The sequence below is a fragment of the Pimephales promelas genome, chromosome 21, assembly GCF_988280905.1.
Source record: "Pimephales promelas chromosome 21, fPimPro1.hap1.1, whole genome shotgun sequence".
Lineage (NCBI taxonomy): Eukaryota > Metazoa > Chordata > Actinopteri > Cypriniformes > Leuciscidae > Pimephales > Pimephales promelas.
In genome coordinates this window covers 7525391-7547542 of record NC_142789.1, presented here as the reverse complement: position 1 = coordinate 7547542, position 22152 = coordinate 7525391, and the positions used below count along the sequence as shown (strand labels likewise).

General features: G+C 43.1%; 1 protein-coding gene across 1 annotated transcript in view; it reads left to right on the top strand.

The window, feature by feature from the left end:
• Window positions 1-295: 295 nt before the first annotated feature.
• Window positions 296-22152, top strand: part of adgrl4 (adhesion G protein-coupled receptor L4) — a 37038-nt gene continuing 15181 nt past the window's right edge. Inside the window, exons 1-5 of the mRNA XM_039653615.2 lie at window positions 296-419; window positions 1948-2094; window positions 16745-16894; window positions 17110-17259; window positions 17457-17527. Coding sequence (XP_039509549.2) covers window positions 374-419; window positions 1948-2094; window positions 16745-16894; window positions 17110-17259; window positions 17457-17527 — 564 coding nt within the window. The 5' untranslated portion in view covers window positions 296-373. The remainder of the gene's footprint in view (window positions 420-1947; window positions 2095-16744; window positions 16895-17109; window positions 17260-17456; window positions 17528-22152) is intronic.

Below are 22152 nucleotides of genomic sequence, written 5' to 3'. Positions count from 1 at the left end.
TTCAATGACAATCACATAAGCAAATGTGTGACACTGACACTGACCACTGACCACGGACCTCTTTGTATACTTACTTTTCATTGAAGTACATTGGAGATGCAAACTCATTGGAGATGATGCCCAAGCATTTTCTATTCTGGTTCTAAACATTTAGAGTTCAGATATGCTTGAATCATCAGTAAATTGTTTCTATTATTGTGTACAATAGTGTTTTGTGTGTGAGGATGAGCTGTCTTGTCCCTCTGTGTTTTTTGTGAGTTGACTGAGCTGGGCAGGAAGGGTCAGGATTAGAGAAACAGGAAGCTGACATAAGGAAGTATTGTGCGTCACACAGATATTCACTGCTTAAAGACATTCCAGCCTCCCCTCTGAAATGAAGTTTTTCCACAGTTCTCCAATGAAACTCTTGCTTTTCGCTGGTAAGTCACTTTGATCACCTCCTATGATCTATTATTTTAATAATTTTATGTTTGTGTGTGTGTATATATATATATATATGTGTGTGTGTGTGTGTGCGTGCGTGTGTGTGTGTGTGTGTGTGTGTGTGTGTGTGTGTGTGTGATTTTCGTCAGTAGTTCTCTCACTTTTTAGTCAAGTTAATACTGTTTTCCAAGATATATTTATTCTTGACAGTAAGATTATGTAGCTACATACCTATGTACATACAGTATTGAAGAGTATAGCTATTGATCATATGTTGATGGCTGTAGTGGAGCATGTCGCTATGTGCGTTGTATTCTGTGATTTGTAAAAATGGGGACCCACTGTTTATTGACAGATTTGAGATGCGAACTTAAATAAAGAAAAACTGATACATATTTATGTATTAAATGTATTATAAGTTATTTATTTGCTTTTCAGACAATGTCAGCATTAATGTGACAACATACCCAATGTCTTATTTTTTATTTTTATTTTTATTTTTTGACACTTATGAAAATTATCCTTGTACTGAGAACACAATCCTTTAATCTTTCAGTAAAACTCTGCGTTCATTATACAGGTATTCTTTAAGCTAATGTCAGAGTGATTTTATTGTGTTCATTTGATTACACAACAGCTATTGCAGAAACATGATGGCAGTGTTGTAGTCGAGACCACCTCACTCGAGTCCGAGTCGAGACTGAGACCAGAGAGAGTCGAGTCCGAGTCAAGACCGAGTCCATAGAGAGTCAAGTCCAAGTCGAGTCCGAGACCAGAGACGGTCGAGTCCGAGTCAAGACCGAGACCAGTGAGGGTTGATTACCTAATTTACTTTTATTTACTTAGAGAAATCCTTTTTTTATTTTACTGAATTTACTTAGAGTTTAAAAAAATATGATCAGTTTAGGGTAAAAAGGCCACATAGTAGGTGGTGTTAAAAGTAATTTTATTACAATTTGTTGCGCACTAGAAAATCACCAATCACTGGGCGTGTCAATCAATTTAAAGAAATATTTTATTAACATACATTAATAATCATGAAAAATATTTTGAATTGAACTCGAGTGGACTCGGAAATAAGTCCTAAAGAATGAGTCCTAAAAAAAAAAATGTTCGAGTACGAGTCAATTCCGAGTCCAAATGCACACGAGTCCATGACAAGACCAAGACCATTAAAATATGGTCTCAAGACCGAGTCCGAGACGAGTCCGAGTCTCGAGTACTACAACACTGCATGATGGTAACATTATTTTTTTTTTAATCTAGAAGACAGATTTAAAAAAAAGAAAAAAAGAAAGAAATTGTAATTTAAGAAAGTATCAGACTTGGTTTCTGAAACCAAGCTACAAAACCACAGGAAGAAAAAACAAGCATTTGTGTAGGATGTTTTATGCTAAATTGTATTAACCATGTGACAAATAACATGTCTCAAACATACTCATGAAGGTTTGTAATTTATGAGCATCCATCTTTGAAAATAATTGTATTTATATTTATTTATTTGTTTGTTTGTTTGTTCTATAGCTTGGTTTTCAAGTGTGCTGGATCCATGCAGATTTGCTGACATTTGCCAGTTCTGTCACCAGAATGCCACCTGCAAGCCTACTGATTCCAAAAATGCCTGCTACTGCAAACAAGGGTTCACTGGTGATGGATCCCGCAATTGCCAAGGTTTGCAATTTATTTATTAAATGAATACAAAATGGTAAAATTTTTAGTGTAAGAACAACAAAGCAACAAGTTCAAACCGAAAGAACTGTAGTCCGACTGCGTCATAAGAGAGAGCACAGAGCGCAGACGGTAAATGCACTCTGTGGGTGCTTCTCATTTCTTATTTGTGCATCCTCGTTTCCTTTCCTTGCTTCCTTTCCTTGCGTCTCAGCTCCACCCCCTGTAGGACGCGAGGGAAGGAAGCGAGGAAAGGAAAGGAGGACAGAGGAATCGAATAAAAGCTTTTTTATATCCATTGGAATACTTGATCACTCGAGCGTCACTCCACAGTGTCATCAGCAGCGCTAAAAGGATCTGCCCTTATGATGTTGAAGTTTGGTTATTTAATAAATTCATAATAAATAATAATAAAGATAGGCTATACTGTTGAAATATTTGAGATGTGTGGTTTATATAAACTGCAAAGGTAAAGTATAAATTAAAATGATTGTGACCGATGTGAAGGGGGAGGAGAATTGACACGTGCGTCACGTTTAGTCAATATAACAGTTCCGCGTAGGATGCACCTGTGTATCCTCGCTTATGACTCCTCAGGAAGCCTCCTATCTCCTCAATCCTCGACTCCTCACGGTGCAATTAGAGAATTGAGATGTCCTTCAAGATGGCTGAGCTCGATCGGTTTCCGGGTCATAGGAGGGAGGACGGAGGAGCGAGGAGACGAGGAGGGATATTGAGAAGCACCCTGTGTGTGTGCGGGTTGAGGGAGAATGAAGCGTTGAGCGATGTAGCCAATCAAAGACATGTGTGTTGTTTTCTTGAATGCAATGGCCAATCAGAAGCATTTACGATAGACTTCCCTCACCGCGGGACGAAACAAATGTTGCGGCGGGAGAAAGTAATATAGAAATTTGAGAACGTCAGTCACAACGACCCATGTTTTAAAAAATAGCTGGGTTTAAATCATTTTAATGATGATACTGTGGCCGCCGGTCAGTAGCGGAGTGGCAATCCGGCGATTCAGGACTTTCCCCGGTGGGCCGGTAGTGTTTCGAGGCCGCGAGGACCAGTCTGATAGTTATACTTTGCAAGTTCTTAGCAACACAATCCGGCGGCCTGTACACTACAACGGTGATAGAATGAAGAGCGCGTCCGAATGAAGACGGTGCGCAAGCCGCAAAAGACCATACAACTAATAGCAGCGAAAAAAAGCGTTCCGCTTGTTTTAAAAAAACAACAGATTTTAGCGCTAGATCTCTTATTTAATGGCGAAATAAATTAATTATATGCTATTTAACTGGAGATGTTTTATTTATTTTTGTATTAGCTGTACACTTTCACACAATCTTTCATAGATAGCATAACTAATTTGCAAGCTGCTAAAATACAGCATACAAAACATCAGCTAAAATGATCTATAGGCTATATGATTATAATCAGAACATGTTTGTCAGTGATTTATTTAGATTAGGTTATTACAGCATTTAAGAAGGACATATGCGCAAAGGAGGTGCATGTGAAATGCTCTGTAAGAAATACTTTCCTTTTCAGGAAAAGTATCGAAAAAGTATCTAAAATCGCGATTCTTGGTTTCGGTATTGAAACAATAATTTTGGTATCGTGACAACACTAATGATTAGATTTGTTTTCTTATTTTCCATATAATAATTTGTGTTATGGGATCAAATCACCTGGATATTTAGAGAGAACACACAAACTTTGGCACACAATACTAAATTAGTATACTAAAAAATACTAAAATATATTTTACAATACTAAAAATTCTTTTTAAGATGGGAAAAGTTGTATTAATTCTTGTTTATGTGTTAATTTCATTTATTTTTATTTTGGAGCATTTAAAGTGCTTCTTAATGATATTTTATTTATTACACACAAGTTAATTTAATGATTTGTGTAACCCATCAGCCCTCTGTGTCTAAATAAAGTAAAGTCCCAGAGTTAAAAAATGTGTAAAACTAGCCTGTGTGCGACTTGGTATGACTTGATGACCAAGTTGCGACTTGACTTGACAAAGAGCATGACTTGACTTGACTTGACCCTTACAACAGAATGACTTGACTTTGACTTGCAATGTTAAGACTTGGACATGACTTGAGACTTGCATTTAGTGACTTAGGCCGTGTGTCCACCAAAGCGTTTTTAGCCAGCTGAAAACGCTAGACACTCTGCTGAAGACGCCGTGCTTTGGGCGCTTGAGAGCATTTTGGCAGCGCAGCATTTTTTCGTTGAGACATTTCGTTGCTATGATACAGAATATCCACAGCACTTGAATGTTGTGACAGTTGGTCGGTGTGGTATTAGTCCCGCCCCTCCTCCATTGTGATTGGACGGCTGGGTAAAAAGTGACAGTGATGAGCGCTGCGTTTTGTCCGAAGTTGAACATTTTTCAACTCCCAGTGACCAGTAAAAAGCGCTGGGCGCTCAGCGCTTCAGCGTGAAAAAAATGCTCAGCGCCTCGGTACGCTCATGGCGTTTAAAAAACGCGGCGCTCCCATTGAAAACAATTGAAAATATACGCCAGGCGCGTGGAAAAACGCTTTGGTGGACACACGGCCTTACTCCCACCTCTGCCTCTCAGTAGTGTCTGTGTGCTGCTGTTCCTTACCTTTTGAAGAGAAACGAGCTGGAGAAAGAAGACTCTTTGACGGCTGCTGGTGTGACGGCGCTTGTGTGATCAACGCGACTGAGAGCAGCACAAGGGCTTGCAGTTTCACCCGGAAGTGTCTGCCGCGCTGATCCCTTGGTGCTTCGGCGCTTCAAAATGCTTCTTCTTCTTTTTATTTTATTTTCCTTCTAAAAGAGCTCCACGGTGCGTTCGCGTCCTTTTCAGGATGTCGACTCGCCAGTGCGTTTCTGGATGCGGTCGACTTCTCCCTCAGGCTGATGGCCACAAACACTGCCTCACGTGTCTGGGCTTAGCGCACGTTTGTGGATGAGTCATGCTCTCATTGCGGTAATATGACTCTGAGAACCCTTAAAGGAATATGAGAACCCTTAAAGGGGCAGTCCCTTCAGATAATCTCCGATCTAGTTTCTCTGCCGGTTCAGTTCGGCAGACAGCTACTTCTGTGATTCCTGTTTGTGAGTGAATGAGGATTACTGTGAGAAACGCGACTGGTGAAAGTTCCTGTCGGGTGTCTCACGCCTCTAGCTGCACGCTGCCATCGGTGCTTCCGGTGGAGCGGCCGGAGCCCCCACGGGCGGTTCCGGTTGTCTCCTTTGGCACGCGACCTGAGGATCAGATGTCTATCGCTGCATCGGAGGAAGAGCGGTCCTCTGGCGATGACTCGGTGGCGCTGCCCCCTTCGGGTGTGGTAGTCCCAGTTGAGTCAGATCCGGAAAAGGACGCTATGCTCGAGCGGCGGCCGCGAATGTCGGACTCGGATGTAATCCTCCACTGGGTCCCAAACGTTCGCGGCTAGATGATTGATGTCTTGGGGCGGGTCGTGCTGTTGCCCCACGACCTGATCCAGTCCCTTTCTTTCCCGAGATGCATGAGGAGTTGAGGAAGTCTTGGTCGACGCCAGGGCCGGATTGGGACTCATTTTCAGCCCATGGAGTTTCATGCCTTAGACCGGCCCACTTTAGTTCCCGACTGACTATATTAAAATAATGTAATTAAAACCTCAGTATATAAGCAATAGTGTTCTGTACAGCCTTGTAATTCATTGTATTTTTCAAAAATATTATTTTCTATTCAGTGCAATAGCCGGGTATGCTCCCCCAGGATTTTTTTTTTTTTTTTTAAGTTTTGAAGTTTTGTGCAAAGAAATATAGAATAAAAGTAGGTCTAGCAACGTCTTATATTTCTGCAAGTCACACAGAATAAACACAAATATTCTGGTTGAATAGATTGCTAGCTGAGAAACACTGCTTTAATTGTATTTACAGTATAATGACTTTGAGAAATGTTAACTAAACAGCATGAGCCTCTGCAGCTGGTCAGTAAGGTTATTTGGCAAATTTCATTCTGTAACATACAGATCTGTATAATGCTATTGTTTTTGATAGTGTTATAGCCTACATTTCTTACAGAAAATCACGATGATCATTGCGTTTGTCTTACCGAATGTGGTAGCTTTATGCAATTGCAGTTTGTCTATAAGCTTTTGTTTATTTTTTATTAACGCTGACAGTAAAGTGTTGCCAGATATTGCTGCGAAAAACAAGCAAAACAAAACAACATTATAATAATAATCCGAAATTAGCTAATAGCTTGTGTTTTGGAAATAAGATGAATATATCAATAACCCTAACATGCAAGTTTCCACTTTAATAACTTTTAAAAGTGTCACGTTAAATCAGAAAAACATGTCCAGGAGATTACTGCACCTTTCCATTAGGTGGATCTGGCAACACGGTGCTGCACTCTCTCATTTACAACGCGCTGTTCACTGCGCTAGCTTCTCACAGCAACATGAATTGGAAACACTCATGTAAGATGGTTTAAACATGCCTAATTAATCATTCAAAGAGCATGAAATTTTATTTTTGAATGTAAAAAAATGACCGAGGTCCGAACCTAGGTGACCTCACATCTGTGTTCAATAGGAATCCATTGTAATAAAGTTATTCTCATTCTGGGCACAGTATGCAATAGGCAATTGCTCTTCCTGCTTCTCCTTCTCTCGTTCTTCTTCTCTCAGTCTCTTTATCTTTACCTGTAAATCTCCCCTTCCCGAAGTTGAGCTTTGATTGATAGTCTTTGCAATCTGATTAATGTCGGTCGTTTAAAACTTCTATCGTAAAACAGCTGTTTAGTTTAGCCACTTGCATCTTATTATCTTGGGAAGCGTCGCGTTGGGATTCGTGGTGCGTGGCTCGCGCCTCTGTGGAAATAAATCCTGCTTTGATCGGTCATCTCAAATTTTTTGCCATTGCCGGCGAGCGGCGTTTGAGTGCTGATCTGGTGCTAATGATGAGGTCGGTTCTCGTTGCAATGGTGGTGGGTATGGCCCTGACTCGTAAGCGCTACTATTGTCCATGTTTCGTATCTCTTATTTTTTTTGTTCCCACATCTCTACCAACTGACTTTTTTTGTGGGGCTGCGAGAAAATAATAATAAAAATAGTGGGGCTGCGCTGTGACTGGAGCCTGTTAGGGAAAACATTCACCCAGTGCCGTGACAACGCCGGCCCTCCTAGCCAATAAAACAGACCGGCCCACCGGGAATTCTCCCGGTGCTCCCGATTAGCCAATCCGGGCCTGGTCGACGCCCCTGGCGTTCAGGCGGAGGCAACCTCGCTCCTCCTTCCTCACAACTCTGGACAGCGTGGCGGTGCACGGGTACGAGGGAATCCCCTCGGTGGAGCGGTCTATCGCAATGCAACTGTGTCCGAGGACCGCTTCTGCTTGGCGGGGGGCCCCTTCACTCCCCTCCCGCGCCTGTGGGTTTTCCTCTGGGCTAACCAGGGATGCCTACAGTGCGTGTGGAGACGATGCTTCTGCCCGGCATGCCATGGCGCTTTTGCAAGTACATCAAGCGAAGGCGCTCCATGGCATGCAGGCGGGTGGTCCTGAGCCGGCTCTGCTGCAGGAGCTGCGTGTGGCGACGGACTTCGCCCTCCGGGCGACGAAAGTCACCGCACGTTCGCTGGGTCGGACGATGTCCACATTAGTGGTCCAGGAGCGCCACCTTTGGCTGACCCTGGTTGATATGAGGGAAGCAGAGAAGAGCAAACTTCTCAACTTCCCCATATCCCAGGGGGCCTCTTCGGCGACGCGGTAGAGATTTTAGCCCAGGAGTTTTCCGCCACCCAGAAGCAGTCGGAGGCTGTGCGGCATGTCCTGCACAGGGGGCGCGCTGCTGCGGGCCCGTCTCCTGTGGCCGTACAAGCTCCGGCTGCTCCCCGTCGCCGAGGCCATCCTCCGGCACCAGCTCCCCCTCCAGCTCTGGAGGCCGGAAGTCTGGTTGTAGGTTTACGGCCCAGCCAGCTCAGATGCCCCGGCCCCTTCCCTTAAGAGGAAGGGAGGGAAGCTTTCCTGACTCGGGCGATCTGAGGGAGGTCCAGGAATCTGCTCTACAGGGGGGTGCCTCTGCACACCTCCTTCCCCCGGGGGAGGGCCGGGCGGAAAATCCTTTTGGCTGTTCCGCAGTTGACCACCCGGTCAGCGGTACCCAAAATATCTATAGTAGAGCATTTTCCTCCTTCTTCAGGTCATCTTTGGTCAAGACTGGTGGGCACACAGTCTCCTCCACCCAAGAGGGTCCGAACGGCAGTGGATGCTTCGCTTGATGTACTTGCAAAAGCGCCATGGCATGCCGGGCGGAAGCATCGTCTCCACACGCACTGTAGGCATCCCTGGTTAGCCCAGAGGAAAATCCACAGGCGCGGGAGAGAGAGTGAAGGGGCACCCCGCCAAGCAGAAGCGGTCCTCGGACACAGTTGCATTGCGATAGACCGCTCCACCGGGGGGATTCCCTCGTACCGTGCGCCGCCCCGCTGTCCAGAGTTGTTAGGAAGGAGGAGCGAGGTTGCCTCCACCTGAACGCCAGGGGTGTCGACCAAGACTTCCTCAACTCCTCATGCATCTCGGGAAAGAAAGGGACTGGATCAGGTCGTGGGGCAACAGCACGACCCGCCCCAAGACATCAATCATCTAGCCGCGAACTGCTGGCGAAGGACGCGATCGAGCCAGTCCCTCCTGCCGAGATGAGGTCTGGGTTCTACAGCCCCTACTTCATTGTACCCAAGAAAGGCGGTGGGTTACGGCCAATTCTGGACCTGCGAGTTTTGAATCGGACCCTGCACAAACTCCCGTTAAACATGCTCACGCAGAAGCGCTTTTTCGAATGCATCCGTCCCCAGGATTGGTTTGCAGCAATCGACCTGAAGGATGCATACTTTCACGTTCTCGATTCTCGCCACCCACCTCCTCCTGTGGAGTCAGAAGCATCTGAGGTCGCTTCGTGCCACTCATGTTCCAGGGGAGCTCAACCGTGTGGCAGACGAGCTTTCACGGTTGTCTCCCCTGCCAGGAGAATGGCGACTCCACCCCCAGGTGGTTCAGCTGATCTGGAGTGTTTTCGGAGTCGCACAGGTAGACCTGTTTGCTTCTCCGGACATGACCCACTGCCAGTGGTTTTACTTCTTGTCCGAGGGGACCCTCGGCACGGACGCCCTGGCTCACAGCGGGCCCTGGGACCTGCACAAGTATGCGTCTCCCCCAGTGAGCCTTCTTGCACAGACTCTGTGCAAGGTCAGGGAGGACGAGGAGCAGGTCCTGTTAGTGGCGCCCACCACTATTATTGTTTTTGGCCCACCAGGACTTGGTTCACGGAACTCATGCTCCTTGCGACAGCCCGTCCTCGGCCGATTCCTCTGAGGAAGGACCTTCATTCTCAGAGACGGCACTCTATGGCACCTGTGTCCAGACCTCTGGAAAATCCATGTCTGGTCCCTGGACGGGATGTGGAGTTTCTATGTGATGCTAGGTTTCTAGGTCTGCTAGAGCCAACTTTACGAGGTGTCTCGTACTTCATGCCTTGAAGTGGAACCTGTTCGACGAGTGGTGTTACTCCCGCCAGGAGGACCCCTGAACTTGCCCGATCAGAGTCGTGCTTTCTTTCCTACAAGATGGGTTGAAGCGTAGGCTGTCCCCTTCCACCCTCAAAGTGTATGTCGCAGCAATAGCTGTACATCATGATGTAGTAGAACGTAAGTCCGTGGGGAAGCACGACCTGGTCATCAGATTCCTTAAGGGTGCTAGGAGGTTAAATCTGCCTTGTGTTTTGCACCCTGTACCCTCTTGGGACCTGGCTCTGGTATTGAGAGCTCTCCAAAGTCCTCCCTTTGAGCCTTTGCTGACAGTAGAGATGAATATCCTGTCCATTAAGACAGCGCTCCTGTTGACATTGGCCTCTTTCAAGAGGGTCTGGGATCTGCAGGGTTTTTCGGATGACGAATCGTGCCTAGAGTTCGGGCCGGGCCGGGCCTTTCTGGTGTTATATTGAGATCCCGCCCCGGATATGTGCCCAATATTCCTACCACTCCCTTCGCGGACCAGGTAGTGAACCTACAAGCACTGCCCCAGGAGGAGCAGGGAGCAGGCCAGCAGAAGGGGATGGCTGTCTCCAAGCAGAGGTTAGCTCAAGTCAAGTCAAGTCAAGTCACATTTATTTATATAGCGCTTTTCACAATACAGATTGTATCAAAGCAGCTTCACAGTGATAACATGAAAGTAGCACAACACAGATCAACAACATTGCTAAACATTAAATAACCCCAACTGAGCAAGCTCAAAGCAAGCCAAAAGCAAGGTGACAGTGGCAAGGAACCAATCTCCATCAGATTGGATAGAGAAAAAACCTTGGGAGAACCCAGGCTCAGTCGGGGGCCAGTTCTCCTCTGGCTTACATTCATATTGTTTAAATATAAATATTAAATATAAATATTGTTTATGAATCAAACGGCGCCATAACATATCGCAGGCGTTGAGTCGTCTCATCACAGTCGTCTCACTGGTTAGTGGATGCTATCACCCAAGTGTATGAAGCTACGGGTGAGCCTTGTCCTCCCAGGTTGCATGCTCACTCCACGAGAGGTGTTGCCGCCTCCTGGGCTTTGGCTCAAGGCGCCTCGCTGACAGACATCTGTAGAGCTGCGGACTGGGCAACACCGAACAGGTTCGCTAGATTCTATAGCCTACGTGTGGAACCTGTTTCCTCCTGAGTACTCACTCGAGTACTCACGAGTACTCACTGGCAAGTGGTGCGAGGGAATAGGTTGTGTCGGCTTGCTACGCCACTCCGTGCCTCAGCCGGATACGTGTGTCTTTCTGTTCCGTTGGCACCCTACGTTGGTTAGCCTCGTGAATCCCTCCATCACCCCTCCGGTGCCAGGCGTGGCGGACCGCCAGGCGCCAGGTCTACTACCTCTGTTGTTGGACCAGTTGTTGTGTAGACTGGGTGTTATGTCCATTGGTCTCTTCGCTGACCCATTATGCCACATGCAGTCCAGCCGTGTCTTCCCCTTGACAGACTCGTTCTGTCGTCCCTGTTGAGTACGCTCCCACTTCCCTTTGGATTGGGACTACCTCAGGGACTGCCATATGTTTCACTATCCCCCTGGGCTACTACATATGTGTATTCCAGGCCTTCATCAGGCAGCTGGCTTCCGCAGCGTTCCCTTCCCTTTCTTCGGGTTGGGCACGCTTTCCCAGTGTTATCCAATGTCCCCTGATTGGGTTTTGCGGAACAGCAGTGTGACTCCCTAGCTAGCTACCGTTATTTCTGAAACTGCGTGGGTAGCGTCGCTGGGCGCGGGAAGGGGCTAGCACCATGGCGTTTTATTAGGGATCCCAATTCGTCAGGGAACTCCCCAACGACACGTTGGAGTTCCCAGGATGAAAGGGAACGTCTCGGTTACGTATGTAACCCTTGTTCCCTGAGTACAGGGAAGGGAGACGTGTCGTCCCTTCGCCATGTTGCTGTACCTTCACGGTGGTCTGGACTCTGTTCGGCTCCTCAGCGAAAAGCGTCTATGCAATGTTTTACTTCCGCTTTTATATCCGTGCATGTAGGCGGCTCGCGGAATGCAAAGATTGCATGCCAGTTGTCATTGGCTAGTTTTTAATTCTATCAGAGGTAATTAGGCTCCCTAGCGTGATCCCAATTCGTCAGGGAACTCCCCGACGACACGTCTCCGTTCCGAGGGTTACATATGTAACTGAGACGTTCTCACCTCAACTTTCTTTCAGTGGACTTAATCATTACAGGTACGAAACAGCACTACTGTGTATTGTTAAGACACGTTGACCATTTTGACTATTTTTTTGGCTGAGAAAAACAAGGTTATAATAACTAATAGTGGTCTGCAAATGTGACTGAAAAATTGCTAACCTCTCTCCCAAGACAAAATCCAGCAGCTGCCTTTCAAACTTCAAATTCCCAATTATTCAAACTACATAAGACACTTTCAGAAAAGGCTTTGCGAAGTCAACATTTAAAGGGGGGTTTGACTGCTTTTTTTCTTTGCATGATTGTGTTTATGGAGTGCAATATAACATCTGAAGAGTTCAGATGCAAAAGCCTCTAAATGCCATTTGAAATTTTCTTCTAAAATGACCATTTTTATCAAACTCGTATATTTAAGTTCAGTAATTTCACTTAAATGACAATTAATAGGTAATCTTCATTGCCATTTAAGTGAAATTACTTAACTTAAATATACAAGCTTGATAAAAATGATCATTTTAGAAGAAAATTTCAAATGGCACTTAGAGGCTTTTGCATCTGAACTCTTCATCTATTTGTGGGTTTTCTTTTTTTAAAAGTCTTATTTTTCATAAACTTCACCTTTATTGTCAGCCGCGCTCTCCTCTGTCCTCGAACGAGCGGTTGACTTCCTGAGTCTATGAAACCACTTCCTCAGAAAGGGGCAGTGGGCTCAGATTGGTTAGTTTGGTCCGGTGTGTTGTGATTGGCTAAACTGTCGCTCACGTTGTCCGGAAGGTTAACACCCATTACCTTTACGGGCGAAACGTGCATGTCACGAACTCCGGTCCAGATGTAAATATGTGTTGAACTGCAGTATCAGTTTGAGGCAGAATCAGACCGAGAAAGCACCGATGAAGAGAGTCAAGCAGAAACTCACCACACACGGCTCTTACTAAATGTTTCTGAATGATAATTTGCTACATTTTTTGCTACATTTACATCACCGGATGTGAGAGGACGCTGGCGCGTTTTGGATGCCGCTTCTCACTCTGGACGAAACGTTTGTCTGCAACATAACGGTTCTACCTACTGACCTTGTTGGTACCGATGGTATTTGTTCCTGCCTCAAAATCTGGATTGTATCTCTGCCTGGTCGCCGTATCTGCTGCTTGTCACGTTGTGATTCTGCTGTGACCACCAACTAGCCAGCTCTCGCCTTCGGCACATCCCCGCTGTTTTCTGCAGTGGATTACAGCAACATAGCCTGACTACTGGCCGGCTCGCACTCCAGAGCAGCCTGTCAGCTATGCGGCTACTGTCGACCTTTTTGCTGGCCTCTCTGTGGATTTCATCATCTACGGCTCTGACCATGGCGCTTCGATTCACGTCCTCACAGCTCCTCGGATTCAACTACTACGCACCTCCTTCATTGGACATCATCTCTACTTTGCAACAACATTGTCTTCTCCGTCGTCGCCCTTATATCCACCGAGGCTCCCGTCGCAATCTTTCCTACTACTTCAACGCCGAAAACAGTATTCCTTCTCTCTGGTCCAGCCGTAGTTCACTCCCGCCTGGAAACCGGCGCAACAACAACATCCGCATACGTCATCCGTGCACTCATCACGTGACTTCATCTAACCTCCTGCCCGTCTCAACTTCCGCCACTTGGATTTCAAAACAAAAGCCTCTCAAGACAGCGCTATACAATACAAGATCACTCAACAATAAAAGCCTGCTCCTCTGTGAATTCATCACTGACAATAAATTGGATTTTCTCTGTCTTACTGAAACCTGGCACAAACCCATGGACTATATTGCATTAAATCAGACCACTCCACCTGGATACTCTTTCATTGATAATCCCCATCTGGACCGGCGAGGTGGTGGCATTGCAGTCATTTACCGCAGCATTATTTCGATCCGCCCCATCCCGGTTGTATCCTCATTCGAACATTTGGCTTTCAGACTTCCTGGTTCCCAATCACTCATTGCTGCAGTCATCTACCGCCCTCCCAAAACTTGCTCATCATTTCTTTCCGATTTCACTGATTTTGTAACTCAGCTGTCCTCTATTTCACCGTCCGTCCTCCTCATTGGTGACTTTAACATTCATATCGACTCTCCGGAAGCAAAATTCACATCTGACTTTTTGGACATTTTAAACTGCCTCAACCTCACTCAGCATGTCACTTCGCCTACACATAAACACGGACATATCCTTGACCTGGTCTGTTCCACACCCTCTCTCACTATACATAACCTTTCACTGACTGACCTTACAATCTCTGATCATCTGGCTATCACTTTGGATATCATCACCCCCTGTCCTACTGCCAAACACACCAGAACAATTACATTTCGAAACCTGAAATCCATTAGTCCCTTCGCCCTTACCTCCTCCATATCCCATGCCATCTCAACTTCTTCGCTTCCCTCTGCTCCAACTGCCTCCGATCTAGTCAACTTTTACAACCACTCACTCTCCACCTGCCTCAACCAAATAGCCCCGCTCAAAACTGCCTCAGTCTCCTTCTCCAACTCTGCACCCTGGTACAGCCCGGATCTTCACATTCTCAAAAGACAAAAAAGACAACTTGAAAGGATCCATAAAAAATCCGGTCTCACTGTTCATGCCCAAGCCTATAAGCACGCCATAACCACATACAATTCTGCTCTCAAAAATGCCCGGGCTAATTACTACTCACAACTCATCCATTCAAATTCTTCCAACGCTCGCACCCTATTCTCCACATTTGCAAAACTGACCAAACCTAAGGATAGTATAACCTCCACTTTCACTACAGACAAATGTAACAACTTCCTGTCATCCTACCATACCAAAATCCACACCATACATTGTTCATTAACATCAACGTCCTCCGTTTCTCCGCTCTCTGAACATCAACTTACTCCCCTCACACTTGACAGTTTTTCCTCTTTCTCTCCTCTGTCTCCCTCTGACACCTCCAAACTCCTTTCAACTATGAAATTCTCCAACTACCAGCTTGACCCGATCCCCTCACAGCTCTTTAAAGCCTGTCAACCAATCCTCATCCCTCTTATCACCAACATCATTAACACTTCCTTCATGTCTGGATCTGTTCCATCCCCACTAAAACTTGCGTCCATCACACCCCTCCTGAAAAAACCGGGCCTGGACCCTGACAATCTGGACAACTTCAGACCCATCTCCAATCTATCACGTATCATACTGGACTCCACCCTCTCTTACCGAACACACATCAATCATGTCACTAAACTATCCTTTTTCCACCTCCGCAACATCGCCCGTCTTCGCCCCTCCCTAACCCTGTCAACAGCTGAAATCCTCATCCATGCCTTCATAACTTCAAGACTCGACTACTGCAATAGCCTTCTCTATGGACTACCTACTAATCAATTACAAAAGCTACAATACATCCAGAACTCAGCCGCCCGCTTGCTCACCCACACCAAGTCCCGGGAACACATCACCCCCGTTCTTCAGCAGCTCCACTGGCTTCCTGTACGCTATCGTATTCAATATAAGCTCCTCCTCCTCACCTACAAGTCCCTCCATAACTTGGCCCCGTCCTACCTCACTGAACTCCTGGTACAACACCAACCCACCCGTCACCTGCGCTCATATGGCACAAACCGCCTTACTCAGATCACCCGCACAAATCGCCGGACATTGGGGGATCGATCTTTTGCCATTGCTGCCCCCACCCTTTGGAACTCACTCCCTAAATGCATTAGAAACTCTGTTTCACTATCAAATTTCAAAGCAGCACTCAAAACCCACCTGTTCAAACTAGCATTTCCTTAGAACACCTTTATTAATTTATTTTTATTTTCTTTATTTTGTCTTTGTCCCATGTGAAGCGTCTCTGAGTGTCCAAAAAAAAGCGCTATACAAGTGTGATGTATTATTATTATTATTATTATTATTATTTATTTTTGAACTTTATACACGTTTGATTTACACAATAGCATCTGACTGACAACAATAGCAACTGACTGGCTACTAATGTTATACTCAAACAGCATTGGCAAGTTTGCGTTCTTCATCCAATCGAAAATAACGTCATAAAACATGAAAAATACATTTACAACATTAGTACTTATACAAAATTCATGTTTGTAAGCGTTTTTCGTAGACACAAAATAGCATAACTAGTAGCCTGTTTTTAATTGCCATAAAGCCAGCGCTGGCATTTGAAAAAATTAAAACACAAGGATTATACATGCAAATACATTTAAAATGATGAAGTCTCAGCCTACTTACAGGTTGTGGCCCAACAACTGCTGCCTCTGGTTTTAAAGTCGTAACAGTTTTAGTAACAGTTTCTTGTTGAATCCAGCATTGAACTCGTGGAGATTCTGAAAGCTGTGTTCTGTAAAATGCGCAGCGCAGAGAGCTAGATTACGATCGTCATTTTCAGAAACATAATCAAACATAAATTGTATCCATTGTTGACGAAGTACAGCATCCATGGGCACCTCGAACACAGAAGACCTGACAGCTGCGTGAACAACACACTCGACGAGCTGGAGCTGCTGTAATATGCATGCCCTTTTTTGCATTTTCCGGAGGGAGGGGTTGATGCAAATGTGTGGGTTAGTGACATCTAAAACCCAGCTTTAGTCCCAACCGAGTCGTTTGTGTAGGCAATTATACTTCCTGATTTTTAAAAGACGATATCTCTGCTTACACTGAACTTTCAGCGCTGCAACTTTGCAGATACTGTTCATGCACCAACAGCAACATTACACACTATTTAAAATTAAAAAAGTGAAATCGCAGTCAACACCCCTTTAAAATGTTCTATCATCATTCCTAATATATTGGAATTTTTAATTCTTTCATTTACTCTCTTAGTCTTTTGAATATTCTCGTCTTGCTAAAACACTCGGATAAAACACTTGGTTTATCAGATGCATATCTGCAGCATCTTGGTTTAATGAATCTGTTTATCTGACCCCTTTCAGATGACAATGAGTGTGAGAAAGTACCTGGAATATGTGGCCCACATGCCAACTGCACCAACACTATTGGAAATTACTACTGTACCTGCTTGTCTGGATTTAAATCAAATGGAAAGCAGGAATTTCAAACTAATGATGGGACCAAATGCACAGGTAGGAATGGCTCCAAAAGATATTTGGACACTACGTAAAAATGCATGAATGACAAGAAGAGTACACAATTGACTTTATAATGATTATGAGCAAGGCTCTTCTTTATATATATATATATATATATATATATATGACAATCAAGATGCCAAAATGACAATCATAGCATACAATTTTTTTACAAAATTGCGAACATATCTACATCTGTACAATTGTAGATATTGATGAGTGTGAGGTTGATGCTGATAGATGTGGACCCTCCTCTAAATGCCACAACATAAACGGCTCATTCATCTGCTCATGTCTGAGAGGTTATACGTCCCCAGCCGGGCCCTGGTTCAAGCCTAAAACCGGCACGGATTGCACAGGTGAGAAAAGTCACTCAACTCTCAGTATAAAGTGGATAATCATTTTATTTTCTCCCACAAATGCCACATGCATTTTGAAATATTTAAAAACATTTAACACTGAATGAAATTTAAAAGGTAAACCTTTGAAAAATATGCATTTTTTCATCTTCTTGATCTTCTTTCACCCTCATTTTGTGTTTCTGTTTTTGTGTCAGAAAACCCAGAGAAGCACTGCCATCAAGACTACACATGTATTAAAGTGGCTATAAGCAACACACTGCAAAAAGTGAGTGACATTATTTACATTATTAAGTATTGGTTTCAAAAAACAATTCCATATTATAAACCTTATTATTATTATTATTATTATTATTATTATTATTATTATTATTATTATTATTAAATCGCAATTCGCTGGGGAAACAATACAGCTACTTATTTTGCAATTATTCAGCAAATTAAATTAAAAAAGGTTCCTATTTTGTATTAAGTGTCTCTTTCTACTAAATATTAACTTTTAAAATAATTATTTGATCTAGTGCACATATTGTATATATACTCTACCAATCAAAAGTTCAAGATCAGTAAGAATCTTTTAAACATTTTTAAAGTCCCTTCTACTCACCAAGGCAGCATTTATTTGACCCAAAATACAACAAAAAAACAAGATATTTTGAAATTTTACTTCTATGTTATTTTTACCAACTGGCAATGTATTTTTGTGGATTTTAAATGTGACATCAGTGTCCAAATATTTTCAAGGTAATGTACAGTAACTGGTTACAAAAAAATTTATAGAAGATAAAATGGGAACATTAAGAAAACATTTGATTCATTATGTACATGGGTTTCAAGTTTTTAACATGTAGAATGTGACGGCTATTCTTTCTATCTTCATTTTTAAAGTTGTATGTGTGTAATAGGTCAGTGCTTGTACTCTCAGTGATAACTGGAAATCTTGTGACTGGAATTCAGTCACATCTCTCTCAGATGTTTATCCTCTCACCTTGCTGGCACAGCTCTTGCTCAGGAAACAGCTGTTCTGGAGGTTTTGTCATGACATTTTTTTTTTTATCATATAGCAATAAGGATGGACAGATATTTTAGGAAATGTCATCAATATTTCAGGAATGGGTTGAGACAGGACCATTCAGAGATTCATTTTATTTTGTTGTTAGTAAAAAGGTCAAATACATGTTTACATTGTGCTTGTTACGAACTGTTCCAAGACATGAAGATGAAAATCCAAATGCAGCTTTATTCAAGATTAATCATATAGGAACAGGCAGAGGTCAGGGCAGGCAGCAATAATCAGAGTCCAAGAACAATCCGAAGTCGAAAACAGAAAAACAAATACGGCAAACCGCTCAGAAACGCAGACACACAGTAGACTTCACAATAAGTGAATGTGAACACCAGGTATTTATGGTGTGAACTAAACAACATAATGAGAAACAGGGGAATGAGATGAGTGCTGATGAGTCTGGGCGGTAAGTTATGGGAAATGTAGTTTGTGAGTGAAACATGATCGTCCGGTGTGGAGTGCCCTCTGGTGTCTCTCAAGGGCACTGCAGCTGGGGACCGTTACAGTGCTTCACATTCAATAAATGTATGAAAATATTAAAATTAACAACTGTAATACTCTAAGACATTATAATACTAAAAAATATTATAAATTATAGTATAACACTGTAATGCTAAGCTATTTTTTGTATATTTTTTAATATATAAGCTAACTTCCCTTTCAATTTGGTTCACCCGCATTGTGTCAGTAACTGACGCTTATATGGAGAACTATTTTTTTCTCCGAATCCTGGCTGAAGCCTAAATGGTTCACGTACAACTGCATTTGGCAAATCAGCCTGGCAAAAACAGACAGGGCTGACTGCATGTTTAAGCTGTGCTGATTGCCATTTGGGTCAGATATTTTCTCCTTCAAGAGCGAAGATCATATCAAAAAGATAGAAGATCTAGAGGATGAAGCCTTTCTGCTCTCTATTGAAACAATTTAGTGACTGCAGCTGACTCAGCTCTTCTCCCCTGCAGCTATCCGGTGACTCATTAAGAGCAAATTCCACTTAAAAGAGCTAATTTTAAGCAACGTTTGTTGCAAAATGTCATGTTCATGCAGGGCTACAGAATCCAGTTGGGATGTTGTCCACCCAGAAATCATCTACGGTAGTGGGCCCCGAGCAGGCTCGAGTGATGGAACAGGAAGTTCATTCTTTTTTGGCGAAGGAGGCCATATAATGTATTCCTCCTTCAGAGAGAAATGCCAGGTTCTACAGCCGGTATTTCATGGTGGGTTGCTTCCCATTATAAATTTACATCACTTGAACCATTCTCTGAGGAGATTCCCATTCAAGATGCTGACGATTCCTCTTATCGTGACTCAAATCAAATCAGAGGGCTGGTATGTCATGATCGATCCAAAAGATCATCTAGATCAGAGGTCTCAAACTCGCGGCCCGCGGGCCGATGATATTTTGTGGCCCCCTACTTGATATTAAAGTTTAATGTTAGTGCGGCCCGCCGTTGCGTTTGCCGCGTTTTTTTTAAATTATTATTATATTTTTATCCCTTATGGGCTACCATAGTCTTGTGACAGCTTACCGTGGGTTTGTTGTCAATAGTTGTCATAGACAACCACGAAGTACAAATGAAGAGTTCAGATGCAAAAGCCTCTAAATAAATGCCATTTGAAATTTTCTTCTTTAATGATGATTTTTATCAAACTTGTATATTTAAGTTCAGTGATTTCACTTAAATGGCAATGATAATTACCTATTAATTGTTATTTAAGTGAAATTACTGAACTTAAAATACAAGTTTGATAAAAAATCATCATTTTAAAAAGAAAATTTCAAATGGCATTTAGAGGCTTTTGCATCTGAACTCTTCAAATATACTGCGCCTGGAAAAAATGAGCGCGTCACTTCAATTATGAGCGCGCTTCAATTACTTGATGCGCGCCTACATTTGAAACGTACTTGAGCGTGCAAAATATGTGAGCGCGATATGTGAACAGGCGAGCTACCACCACCAAATCAGGCCACAGCTACTGATAGCTCGCGAGCGACGTGTTGGATACCCCTGCTCTAAAACAATGAGAGAATAATGAATAATCATTTTGAGCTTGTAATATGTGTTGTGTCTGAACGCGTTCAATGAACGATAGTTAATGAACTCGTTCATTTTGGGTGAACTGAACGCAGTGTTGGGGAGTAGTTAACTACAAGTAGCGACGCTACTAACTTAACTACATTTTTCAGTAGCTTGGCAGTAGCTCAGTTGCTTTTAAACAGTGTAGCTTTTCCAGTAGCTAATTACTTTTTGCATCAAGTAGCGGTGTAGCGCGAGCATCGCGTTTCTCCAGCCTGCGCAAATCAGCGCGATACAAGGATATTCTTCTTCTTGTTAGATTACAAACTCATTTTTTGGCATTACCGCCACCTGCTGTTTAATCACGCGTCTTGCGGCTAACGGTTCACTGACGTGCAGAAGTGTGTTGACACACCCATATTATGATTATCCATGATGGAGCAAGACGTGACGGCAGATTTGGAGAATGGAGAAACAACTAACGTTAATTATTACCCATGGCCTTATTTGTCCAAGTTCAATCGGTATTTTTGAGAAAATGTTCTACATGCAATTTACTTTGGATGTATATTTTGTTCTTGCAATGTCGTAGGCTATTTGTAGCAATTTTGCACTTTAGACAAACAATCTGAGATATTTGAGTGTTGTGTGTAATAAAACAATACTCTTTAAAATCATAATTGTATTGCATTATTTTGAACACTAAATATTTTACTTAAAACATTCCTCAGACACTTATTCAGTTATTTATAATATTCGTTGTTCAAAAAAGCAAAAGTAGTTTCAAATTCAATGTAGCTAGCTACTTTTTGATAGTAACTTGTTGTGTAGCTAACTACTTTTCCAAACGGGTAGCTTGTCCGTAGTTTAACTACTTTAACTTATGAGTAGCTTGTAGCTTGTCAAACTACAGTTTTAGAGTAGCTTCCCCAACACTGACTGAACGTAGCCTACTGTATTACTGCCTGATGAACGTTACAGTGAAGTCGTTCATTCAAGTGGTTGTGAACCGAGGAGCCGTCGTAAGATCATTTAAAAGGCTTTTATGAGGTCGGTGAGGATGGGAAAATCTTACATGTCTGTGCAAACTTTGCCCGTCGATAAAATGATTGTTATCTGTGGTTGTATATGGGTTGTGGCAATAATAATAGCTTAATAATAAAAAAAGAAGCTCGCAGCAACATATGGGGAAAAAGAAGTTCATTTTAAAATTTGTGAATTGAACCTTGAACTAGTTCATGTAATGGTTGATAAGAAGGTTTGCTTTGATATGTGCAAAGTCAGTAATTTGCCTGAGACACTATACATGTGTAGAAAGAATTATTTGTATTTCAAAAGCAGTAATTGTTTTTCTAAGTATAATAAAAGGAAATGTGCCTTTTGGAAAAAAAAAATCAATATAATAGTGTTGTATAAAGAAAATAAAAATCAAATATGACTATCATCACAACAAAGATGTTGTGTATAAGAAAAAGACAAAAAAAGTTTGTAAAACTGTCAACTGTCAGAAGGACAGCTCATGAAGAACCAATCAAGTACAGAAAGGAATGTTCAAATTCAGAGGAACAGTTCAGAAGAAACATTAATAATAAAGATTGAGAAGATTGGATCAGTTGTGCTCCATTTTTGGAATACTTAAATATATATATATTTTTTTTGGAATACTGAGCCCGTTCTCATCCCAAAGCGCCATATAGGACGCTTTTGCAAAAGCGTAAATATCCAACGCACATGGCACCCTTTAACGTGAAATGGGACGCAGATATATTTGGGCAGAAGGCGCCCCCTAGTGGTCTAACCCTTACCCTA